Here is a 12,398-nt window from a genome sequence, read left to right as displayed (position 1 = left end):
AGACCCTGCTCACACGCACAGCTGAGACCCTGCACGCACAGCTGAGACCCTGCTCACACAGCTGAGACCCTGCACACACAGCCGAGACCCTGCACACACAGCTGAGACCCTGCTCACACGCACAGCTGAGACCCTGCACACACGCACAGCTGAGACCCTGCACACACAGCTGAGACCCTGCTCACACACACAGCTGAGACCCTGCTCACACGCACAGCTGAGACCCTGCACACACAGCTGAGACCCTGCACACACGCACAGCTGAGACCCTGCTCACACAGCTGAGACCCTGCTCACACAGCTGAGACCCTGCACACACGCACAGCTGAGACCCTGCTCACACAGCTGAGACCCTGCACACACAGCTGAGACCCTGCTCACACGCACAGCTGAGACCCTGCTCACACGCACAGCTGAGACCCTGCACACACGCACAGCTGAGACCCTGCTCACACGCACAGCTGAGACCCTGCTCACACGCACAGCTGAGACCCTGCACACACAGCTGAGACCCTGCACACACGCACAGCTGAGACCCTGCTCACACGCACAGCTGAGACCCTGCACACACGCACAGCTGAGACCCTGCTCACACAGCTGAGACCCTGCTCACACGCACAGCTGAGACCCTGCTCACACGCACAGCTGAGACCCTGCAGACACAGCTGAGACCCTGCTCACACGCACAGCTGAGACCCTGCACACACAGCTGAGACCCTGCTCACACAGCTGAGACCCTGCACACACAGCCGAGACCCTGCACACACAGCTGAGACCCTGCTCACACGCACAGCTGAGACCCTGCACACACGCACAGCTGAGACCCTGCACACACAGCTGAGACCCTGCTCACACACACAGCTGAGACCCTGCTCACACGCACAGCTGAGACCCTGCACACACAGCTGAGACCCTGCACACACGCACAGCTGAGACCCTGCTCACACAGCTGAGACCCTGCACACACAGCTGAGACCCTGCTCACACGCACAGCTGAGACCCTGCTCACACGCACAGCTGAGACCCTGCACACACGCACAGCTGAGACCCTGCTCACACGCACAGCTGAGACCCTGCTCACACGCACAGCTGAGACCCTGCACACACAGCTGAGACCCTGCTCACACGCACAGCTGAGACCCTGCTCACACGCACAGCTGAGACCCTGCACACACGCACAGCTGAGACCCTGCTCACACAGCTGAGACCCTGCTCACACGCACAGCTGAGACCCTGCTCACACGCACAGCTGAGACCCTGCACGCACAGCTGAGACCCTGCACACACGCACAGCTGAGACCCTGCTCACACAGCTGAGACCCTGCTCACACGCACAGCTGAGACCCTGCACACACAGCTGAGACCCTGCACACACGCACAGCTGAGACCCTGCACACACGCACAGCTGAGACCCTGCTCACACGCACAGCTGAGACCCTGCACACACAGCTGAGACCCTGCTCACACGCACAGCTGAGACCCTGCACACACAGCTGAGACCCTGCACACAGCTGAGACCCTGCTCACACAGCTGAGACCCTGCTCACACGCACAGCTGAGACCCTGCTCACACGCACAGCTGAGACCCTGCTCACACAGCTGAGACCCTGCACACACGCACAGCTGAGACCCTGCTCACACGCACAGCTGAGACCCTGCACACACGCACAGCTGAGACCCTGCTCACACGCACAGCTGAGACCCTGCACGCACAGCTGAGACCCTGCACACACAGCTGAGACCCTGCTCACACAGCCGGGACCCTGCTCACACGCACAGCTGAGACCCTGCTCACACAGCTGAGACCCTGCTCACACAGCTGAGACCCTGCACACACAGCAGAGACCCTGCACATACATGTGCCGCCTGCACTCAGCCTCCTCTGTGCCTGCTCTGGAAGCTCTTGGGCCCAGTCCTCCCTTGTGGTCCAGGCTGCCTCCTTCAGGGAGAGCTGACACCTTCAGAGCAAGCGTCCTTGCGTGGTTATGAAGCTCTTTGTCCCTCCCCTTCCCTTTGTGTTTGCCTTGAACCCACTGGCCCAGCCCTCAGGGATCGGATCTGGAGGGCACCTTGCTTGAGGATATGTGGACCCAAGGCTGGAGAAGGTGCGTCCTGGGTCAGGGTGTCAATGGCCGGAGTGAGACACGCCCAGGCCTTGGCTCCCAGCCCCACCCACTTCCTCACCAGGCCCTCCCTGCTCAGTCTATGTTGGCTGTTTTCTTGGGATGTCATTGTGGAAGGTCCTGCCTGGGGCATGGCGGCTTGGGAATCTGCGCCTCGGACTTTCAATGCCACGTTCCAGTTGCTGCCATGTGTTTCCTCCCCTAAAGGTGGGCTTGGTTGTTCAGGCTGCAAATGGTGGATACCCACGGATCCAGGACAAGCCTCAGCCCCTTTTTTTATCCCCCATCCAGATTTTCCCACCGGGAGAAGGCATGGGGGCCTGCAATGCTGTCTCTTGGGAGCTGGTCTCAGTTAAGTGAGCAGGGTTGGCTTGTGCCTGCTCTTGGTCTGAAGGTGGCAGGCCTAGAACTGGCCACTGTCATCCCCAGTAGCACTTCCAAACCCCCTCCCTCAGCCTCACTGTGTGGCGGCCTCATTCACCAGCACCTGTGTGGCGGGTGGCTCCCATGGCCCGGGGCGAGCTCTCCCTGCTTCGAGGGAGGTGTGAGAGCCCCCTGGACAGAGTCCTCATAATCTGAATGCAAGAATTCCTTTCCCAGGAATCCTGCAGATAAAATGGATTATGTTTGTGAGTGTACAGTTAAGAATAAGCCAGCTCAAGGCAAAAGAATGGGTCCCACCCGGAGGAGAAGCGGGGTCCTGTCCCATGTGGGATGAAATGGCCTCTGCAGGAATGGCTGCAGCTTTAGGGTTGGTTTATGCCATCACGGGACCCACATCTTCTAAGTGGCCTCCACCCCATCTGCCCTTTGTTCTTGTACTTTGGCCATAAATGGGAGGAGAAGGTCCCTGAGTCACCCTTGCATGTGGCAAAGGTCCTCTCAAGTGTGAATCTGCAGGTGGGGTGGGGGAAGAGGGCTCCTGGGTGTATTTTAAACTCGGGAAGACAGCAGTCCCCTCCTGCCCCATCCCATGTGGCTTTGCAGCTGCAGCCTCTCATCTCTAAGTGTTCCTGGCCTCTGAGAAGTACCTAGTTAATTAAAATGGGCTTGTACAATGAAATTGTGAAATACCCCTCAGGTGCAGGGACTCTTGAGTATGTGGAAATGACCCCACCCTTTGAGGCTTCTGGACATGGCAGGTAATGTTATATGAAGTGCCTCGGGTGCCTGGCACGTGGTTGACGCTCAGTGGTTGCTGTTTTTAGGAAGTCAGCTCGGTTCCTGAAGGGAGTGTAGAGGTTTGGCTTGAATGCCCCCTGAGCACATGGGTTGTGTTATCTTGGGCAAGTTGATTTGCCGTCTTTGGGGAAAATCTCTTTATGAAATGGGGTATATCGTACCTACTTCACAGAGTAGTGGGAGGCAGGAAAAGCACCCGGGAGAGCACTTTGCAGAGGCTGGACCACAGGAGGAAGATGACCATCCTCTTCCACCTCCAACCCCAGCAGAGTAATGTCACCATGAAGCAGCCACTACAGAAAAATGGCCAGAAAGCAATGATTTTCCCTTTTTCAGTAATGCCAGAGAGAAAGCCAGCTTCGCTTTAAAGCACATTACCTTGGGGCCAGGCGGGGTGGCTCATGCCTGTAATCCTAGCACTTTGGGAGGGGATCACTTGAGGTCAGGAGTTCAAGACCAGCCTGGCCAGCATGATGAAACCCCATCTTTGTTAAAAAATACAAAAAAATATAGCCGGGTGTGCTGGTGCACAGCTCTCCCAGCTACTCGGGAGGCTGAGGCAGGAGAATTGCTTGAACCCAGGAGGTGGAGGCTGCAGTGAGCCGAGATCCTGCCATTGCACTCCAGCCTCCAGCCTGGGCAACAGAGCCAGACTCCATCTCAAAAAAAAAAAAAAAAAAGGCACATTGCCTTTGTGACATTTTGTTTTTCATCTCCCTTGGTTTTGGCAGAATTGTGAGAAGTGCCTGACAGGGAGGTGTAGGAGCAGGAAAGGTGCTTCTTTTCTGGGGAGGGTGTACGTGTGCCACATGTGCCACTGCACAGCTGCACACACACGTGCATCAACATCGGAGCTGTAGCCGCCCCGCACAGCTGGGCACAGGCCGTGCAGGAGATGTGCCACCCGTAAGTCCCTCTCCCTCGGACACCGTTCAGCCTTGAGGACCTCGCTGAGTGCTGGGAACAGCAGTTCATCCTTAGAGAGGAAGGCTGAGGACTCAGAATGGACTCATGGATATTTATTCTTTGGGTTGTTATCCAATACTGTCTCACTTTCTTATTCAGATGGCTTCATCTTGGGAGCTCTTTCAGATGGCTCCCGTGTCCCTTCCACATGTCTCCATTTGGGGTTTTATTTGAGCACTTCCTTACTTTCTGGCACTACAAGATGTTCCAGTCTCATGGTCTATATTTCCTGCCCCCGTCTCGGAATCAGCCATCTCCCCGAGGAGCCTTGGGTCCTTTTATTGGAGAAGTGTTAGAATCCCAGATCTGGGGCCGGGTGTGCTCACTGCTCCTGCAGGGCTGCTTCTCTCAGGCCCTCTCAGCTGACAGAGTGAAGAAATACATGTGTCTGTACTAACCCCTACAGATATTTCTTTATGTGACTATAGGTGTCTATAATAGGTTAAACCTGAGTTCCTACTGATATCTCGGACTCTAACCATTGTGTCATTTCCCCACTTTGCTGTAAATTCTCCTCCAACAACGAGAAACATGGCTGCCACCATCCACCATCCGCTTAATTAATGGTTCTTTTTTTTTTTTTGAGACAGAGTCTCACTCTGTTGTGGGATTACAGGTGTGAGCCACCGCGCCCAACCAATGGTTCAGTTTTAGCGTGACTATAGTGTCAGCACTGTTCACTGGTACTCCTGCAAGAAACAACTTTATCCACTAGAGTACAATGCTGTGTGCAGTTCTCTTTGCCTTTGTTCTTAGAGACACCACTCATTTCCAAATTACTTATATTATTAATAGCACCTTTCCCCTACCGGCTTCAATGAGCTCCTGAAACTTCTGTGGTTTTTTCTTTTTAAACAAGTGGATGGCCCTTTTCCAGGAAGGCAGCCTCAAGGAAAAGCCACCTCCAGGTGTAACCAGAAGCACTGAGTATTTCTCAGGGGGAAGGACAGCCTTACATTTTATTGTCTGAGCTGAACTTATGCTGTATGAATACAAATAGCTCATAGATATTTGTAGCTTGGTGCCTTCCTGAGTCTGCAGAGTGAGGCTCTTGCTGTACCACGTGTGGGAGGTGAGGATGCTGTTCCCTCGTTGCCTTCAAGATATCTGCTTGGGTTTGGTCTGTCACTTTAAGATCAGCTCGGTGTTACCCTTCCCTTCCTTGTCTAGCATGTCATGGAATTTACTTTCCAAATCATTCTCCTGCCTTCCCTGCACTGTGCATCTTAAATCATAGTGCTCAACCTCAACACATTTAGAACTCCCAGGCTGCAGCGATTCTCTGCCTCCTTCCTCTCAGGTCCTGGACACGTACGAGCGCATCCATACCTGCAGCTTTAGGCACGTTCACGTGTAGTGACTGATTTCATTCTCCTGATGTCAGTCTGATGCACAGGTACTTTGATTCATTTTACCACAGGCCCAGCCCACTGAAGCAACCCATCCAGGCCATCCTTGCCAACGTGCTCTTCTTGGGTGGTTTAAAGGCTGATGTGCTCTCCAGGGCTTGTGAGTCTTCCTGGGTGCCCCTACCCAGTCAGGATGGCTGCAGACGCATCTTCATGCGCATTCCGGCAGCATCTCTGCCAGGGGTGCTGAAAGTCACTGTCTGAAGCAGCTGGGAGGTGGAAGTGATTCTGACTTTGGGGCACCCACCCTCTGGAAAATGTGGCACATCATTAGTGGGTGGTTCAAGCACACTCAGCTCTCAGGGGGCAGTTATTCCTGGCACCAAGAAACTAGCCTGGAAAAAATCTGTCTTTTGCAACATGCAGGATCCATGGACAGAGCTCTGATTTTCAAGGTGCAGGATGTCCAGTGGTTCGATTCCAGATGAGGCATCTCCACTCACTATACTTCAGCGGGATCGTGGGCTCCTTGGCACAGATGTCAGGGTTATGAATTGTGATTGGTTTATATTTTATGATCCACATTTTGGAAACCAATTATTTGTGGAGGATCTTTGTCTTCTCATTTATTTTAGGTCTAGGGTGAAACATTTCTTTTATGTTTAACACTGGGCACTGACGCTGAAGTGTGATCCACACACAAGGTATCAAGCCTACCCCGAGTCGAGCAGGGGTCTTCAGGACCACAGCACACTTTGTGGTTGCCTCCTTGGCAGTGGGGGTGGAGTCTAGAATGAATTGTTGCTTCCCAGCTTCTAGAGTTGCTGTGGTTGCAAGCTCTGGTCTCTTGATCCCCGTCTCACACGCTCTGGGCCCACCGTTTTGCTATAGCTATTGCTGTGGTGACTGGCCATGTGCAGGTGTGGCCTGACACACCGTGTCTCAGCTCCGCCTGGTTCTCTACCACCTCCACCTGGCATCTGGCAGGAGCCCACTCAGCCATGCTGGTGTGTGGTGCACCTGGGAGTGTGAGGGAATTAGCACCCTCAGGCAACCCCTGACCAGTCGAGACCGCAGCTGATGGAGAACACTTCCCTTTCCAAGCCATGGCTGGACCATCTGAGGATCCTTCCTTGGTGGATCCCCAGCAGGATCAAGCCTAAACCGGCCACAGTGGTAACCCCCTTAGTCCCATGTCCTTGAGTTGGCTTTTCTTCTTCCTGGTATCACCCCCTCCAGGTCCCACTCAGGCTTCCTGATATCGCCTTCCCATATAGCCGTGCTGTGTAGAGGTCGTGGCCTCAGCCAGCTTCTGGGGGAACACGAGCCAGGGCAGCTGCGTATCTATTTCAAATAACATTATAAGGTAGGATACTTATTTCATAATTGTGAACCTTTTTCTTAGGAAAACTTCAATTTGAGATTGTATTTCAGAGGGTCAGAATAAACTCTGTGAGTTGAATCTCGGAGATTGTTTCTTTGAAATACTGAGCTTTGACTTGGGAAGTTATGTGGGATCTTTTTTTTTTGTAGACATGGATCTCACTATATTGTCCAGGCTGGTCTCAAACTCCTAGGCTTAAGTGATCCTCCCACCTCAGCCTCCCAAAGTGCTGGGATTACAGATGTGAGACACTGCACCCAGCCTATGTTGGAACAAATTGAACGACTTACATTTGTGAAGTACCCTTTCTCCAAATTCCCACGAGTGCTGGTTCGGGTGTTTTCTTTTCTTTTTTTTTTTTAGATGGAGTTTCACTTTTGTTGCCCAGGCTGGAGTGCAATGGCACGATCTCAGCTCACTCAGCTCACTGCAACCTCAAGTGATTCTCCTGCCTCAGCCTCCTGAGTAGCTGAGATTACAATCACCGGAAAATTTTTATGTTTTTAGTAGAGACGGGGTTTCACCATGTTGGCCAGGCTGGTCTCGAACTCCTGACCTCAGGTGATCCAGCTGCCTCGGCCTCCCAAAGTGTTGGGATTACAGGCATGAGCCAGCACGCATGTTCTGGTTGGGGTGTTTTCTGTAAGCATTAGTGAGTTATAAACAAACACATTCCCTGAGAAATGGCTGTAATACCACGAATGGGTTCAACTCTACTGAGATGGATAAAAACAGCAGTGTGGGCGGACGCTGTGCCTCGCATCCATCTGAGCAGACGTTTTGCTCTATGGACACGAGATTAAGGCAGTCAACAACTCGGGGTTTAAAAATATTCAGAACCAAGTTTTATTTTGTAGTCGTTACACAGGAGGGGGTAGTCAGAAGAGTACAGCTCACCCCCAGCAGTGGAGGGGTTAAATCTCAGGGACAATGTGGGGCAGTGGGGACAGCACCTCCGACCCTATGGGGTGTACCTTCAAGTAGCAAGGCTGACAAGGATGTCTAGAAAGGGCTCCACTTCTGCCTGAGTTTTGCCAAACCCAGTGGTCTATAGGGATGTGGCAAAAGAATGACCTACCGCAGTGTGACTATCAGTGTTTTTTTAAAATAAAGAGCACAGTTTTGCCTTTAAGATAATTCACATCAACGGTATTTGGGAGAACATAGAGCTGGCATAACATTGGCGTAGAAAGCAGGGCCAGGCCCACCCACGGGGCCCTCATGTGGGGACAGGTGCCTGAGCCCCTGAGCCCCTCGAGCCTCTGGCCACGGCTGGCTGCCTGTGTGCTGTTGTCTCGTCTGTCCCACCCCGAGAAGGGAGTTGAACAATGTGAGTTGTCTGTGGCATTGGAAAGTGCAGTGGTTACATGGGTGTGTGCGAAGTGGTTAGCTGTGCCTCCAGGCGGTGCGTCTAGCAGGGGTGATGGGGGCCAGGGCTGCTCCTGGCTTTCTATGGGCAGGGCTTGCCCTGCAGGGACCCCGAGTGCTTGCACCCGCTCGATGACAGTGGCTGGCAGGTCTAAGTGCTGCTGCTGGATGCAAATTCCTTTGGTAGACTTTTTTTTTAAGAAAAAAATAAAACCAATTTTTGGGTTGGCACCTGAGGTAATAAGTTAAGAATAAGCACCAAAATGGCCCTTCCTGGCACGCGCCGGCTCACAGGTTCTTCATGCACACCTGGCAGCGGCTGATGTGCGTGCGGATGAGGCCGGCCTTGAGCGTGTCGGCGGAGGGCGAGCCCTGGAAGCTCTGCTCGGGAATGGTGGTCAGCCAGAAGCTGTACTTGTTGGCGTAGTAGTGGCAGGTGCCGCGGCCTCCATTGCACTCGATGAATGGTGTGGCGCGGAAGTCCTCTAGACAGCTGCCCGGAGACACCAGTGACTGGCCACCGCCTTCGTCTCCCGCCGCCGTGTGCTGCACAGAGAAGGGGGCAGGACAGGGTTAGGAATCACAGGCTGCAGGTGGCACGGGGTCAGGGCATAGCCCTCTTCTGTGCGTTTGTTTTTACTGAACAGCAAACCATGACCGTCCATCTGTGTCAATACGGACATGAAGCATCCTCGCGAACGCACCTTCAGCAAGAGGGGGCTGGTGAAATACACCTGGGCCCCCTGCAGGAGGCAGCCCCAGGCACTAGGACGTGCTGCAGAGGCAGCTGCATGGACGCTAATTCACAGCCAGGCTGGCCGTTCGGTAAGAACTAAAGCCGTGACAGCAGATCCGAGCGGTAGATATAATCAACTGCATTTCAGTAACAAAACAAAACAAACATCTACCTAATCATCCATTCAAAGAAAAATACCTGGCAGAAGAGATAACACAATGTTTACTCTTTTTAGAAGAAAAAAATAAAATTAAGATGTAGGCTGGCATCTGAGGCTAATAAGTTAAAAATAATCACCCAGCCAGGCCCTCCCAGCCCCTTCTCTGAAAATGCTGATGATCAGGGAGGAAAGATGAGTGGTTTTAGTTATTTTTTTTTAAATCTGTACTTGGTGATTTTTCACAATAAATATGTATTACTTGTGTAATTAAATACATTTTTTCAATCAGAGGTTGTTAAATAGTTGATTCTGAGGCTGGCTGGGAGATGGCTGAGGTCTTCAAGGAAGCCTTATTTTTTTTTTTTTCATTTTAAAGTTCTACTTTCTGTTGCATCAACATGTTTAGCCTTTATGGAAGCGCACGGCAGGCCTCCTGGATCCCAGAGTTGGTGTATAAGGGCCATTTGGCTTGGCTGAGCAGGCTTTGAGTGGTAAGTGGGCTTTGGAATCTGTTTACTTAGAATAGAAATATCTCAGTTCAGTTTGCAGGGAAAAATGGGGCTGTACTATGATATATTTGGGCAGGGCCCCCAGTTTAAGCTTTCCTTTAAATACAAAAAAACCCAAAAAACCTTTAAAAAGTGTTCTGCTCACATAAGGCAGAAGCCTGTCCAGCCCTGAGCTGCCTGCTCTTGTCTGCTAATGAGCAGGTAATAAGAAGTGGAGACGTCCTCCAGGGCACCTCCGGCTTCACTTTGGTCTGAAGGAGCTGAGGCCATGCTGGGAGCTGCCCAAAGGAGACACCCGGGACTCCCAGAACGAGGTCAGAAGGGAGCACAATGTGAGAAGTCTTAGAGGCTGGCACCAGCCAGGTAAGAGCTGAGTTTGCTGCACACACACACATGCATACATGCACACATGCACACACATGGTGTACACTCATGCACACACACAAATGCACACATGTACACACACATAGTGCATGCTTGTGTACACACCCCTGTGCACACACATGCCTAGGTGCACACAGTCCAGGCACACGCACCCTTTCCAATGTGCTTCTCTCAGTGGACAAACCTCTGGCTTTGGTACTCATAGCAGCTCATGTATCTTAAGAGAATTGCCTGGACGACAGGCTGACCTGGAGAAGGGGCTGTGAGGGCTCCAGATAGTAGCCAGAATTGAAAAAAGAGGAACTAAAATAACGGCTGGCTAGATACTTGTAGCCTCCGCCAGAGTAGCTTTGAGAGAGGCCACCGAGGGGAGGGGAGGAAAATTGACTTTTGCTGCTGCAGTCTGCATCCGGGGCTCTGCCCTCGTCCTCCCTCCCACATGGCACTCGCTTGTAGGGAATGCAGAAAATGCATCTTCTGGGGCCACCCATCTTCACGGACAAAAGAAGGGTGAGCCAGGCGCTAGCCTCAGCACTGCTCTCGCCTTCTGCGTACCCACTGGGGACGGTGGGGCAGTTGCTCTCAGCCGAGCTGTCCTCTCCTCTCCAAAGTCAGCTCTTATTATGCTGAGATGCCAGCAGCCCTAGTGGTACCATATGCTTGTCACCACACAGAAGGGATCAAAGAGTATTTAAAGTGCAGACGAGGCACACAGCTGTCTTGGTTTAGGTCCTGCCTCCTAGACGGCAGTCAGGGCACATCTGGAGGGGGCACATCTCCAGTACAAAGATGTGTCTGCTCACTTATCCATTGTCAGGGCCAAGGGGGACTTTCTGTTGTTCTCAGAAGTCAAGGTACTTCTGGCCCATCTGTCCTGACCCAGGAGCCGTCTCAACCCTTGCCTTTTGGGGATGTCAAGTTCCAGGCTTGCTGGGGCTGTCAGCCATTTATGTAAGCAGAGAGTTATGTGTGCAGAGGATAATGTCTGCTTATCTCGTGACAGTCATTTGAAACCTGATGCTAACGGAACAGGGGATGCCTGACCTTTCTGGATACTGTGTAATCATGCCCTTCACAAGGGAGAGGCTCATTTATTTTGAATTTAACAATGGGAGTGAAAAAAATAGGAGCAACCAAAGCTTACTTCCTCCATGACACAGGGGCACCCTGAAGGTCACTGTGAAACAAAAGAAGGTTGCTCCAAAGTCACCTTCCATGATAAGCTTCTGGAAAGGTAGAAATTGTGCCTGTCCCTGCCCAGGATTTAGCATCCTGTTGCTCCAACTTATCATAGCAACAATACCTATTAAAATGCCAATATTTGTTTATCTTTTCCTTCCTTTCCTAGAATCCGAATTTTTTTTCCTGTTGTTTTGAAAGATTAGCAATCACTATGTAATTTATATTTTATGTTGTGTATATATATATATATATATAATTTATGAAATATTTAACATGCTGGGCATCCAATCCATATAGCTGGAGTTATGACAGTTATAATGCATATAAATAAACTCACTGGAAGACCCACTGTCCTCAGTGAGACTTTCTTTTCTCCCTACAATAGTATACAGATGGTCCCTGATTTACCATGGTTAGACTTAGGATTTTTGAGTTTTCGATGGTGCAAAAGCAATATGTATTCAATTCACTATTTGATTTTTGGTGGGGTTACATCCAGATAAACCCATCATAAATTGAAAACGCACTTTCAACTTACAATATCTTCGTCTTACAATGAATTTATCGGGACGGGACCCTATTCCAAGTTGAGGAGCCTCTGCTTTAATAGGCAGTATTGCAAGAGACACTATGGTGCTATGGCCTCTCCCCTGGAGGTTAAGCTAAACCTAATCTGGCCAAAGCTGAGGGTTCTCTATTTTATACCCAAAGGCGATCCGGAAGGGTGGGCGGTGCCTTCCCAGGTCCTGGTTGTGCACCTTCTCCTGGCTTTCAAAGTGTCCACAGGCTCTCTATTTTATATCCAAAGGTATTCCAGAATTTTCCTCACGAATATATATCCATTTTAAGCCAGCCAGTTAATAGGTATTTCTTCAGGGTATTCTACGTTCCAGATAGATTCTAAATAAGGTCAGGATTCTAGAGAAAAGTCTTCCATATATTTAGACTTCTGGTAAACCCAAAGCAGCTGCACCTTTGGTGTTGGTGTTGTACCTAGTAAGACGGATAACAGGCAAGTTCGTCCTGGTTACACTCCTTACAAAGGCCTGGTGGCA

The 12,398-nt window shown here is 51.3% G+C and overlaps 1 protein-coding gene and 1 long non-coding RNA gene across 2 annotated transcripts in view; one reads left to right on the top strand and one right to left on the bottom strand.

The window, feature by feature from the left end:
* LOC129526369 (uncharacterized) overlaps positions 1 to 12,398 on the top strand; it is a 34,390-nt gene that overhangs the window by 8,347 nt on the left and 13,645 nt on the right. The window lies entirely within an intron of this gene.
* COL4A2 (collagen type IV alpha 2 chain) overlaps positions 7,827 to 12,398 on the bottom strand; it is a 205,353-nt gene continuing 200,781 nt past the window's right edge. The window contains exon 48 of the mRNA XM_004054731.5: positions 7,827 to 8,918. Coding sequence (XP_004054779.5) covers positions 8,661 to 8,918 — 258 coding nt within the window. The 3' untranslated portion in view covers positions 7,827 to 8,660. The remainder of the gene's footprint in view (positions 8,919 to 12,398) is intronic.

The sequence above is a fragment of the Gorilla gorilla genome, chromosome 14, assembly GCF_029281585.2.
Source record: "Gorilla gorilla gorilla isolate KB3781 chromosome 14, NHGRI_mGorGor1-v2.1_pri, whole genome shotgun sequence".
NCBI lineage: Eukaryota > Metazoa > Chordata > Mammalia > Primates > Hominidae > Gorilla > Gorilla gorilla.
The sequence above is the reverse complement of the archived record's forward strand: the minus strand, read 5'-3'. Positions and strand labels throughout refer to the sequence as shown.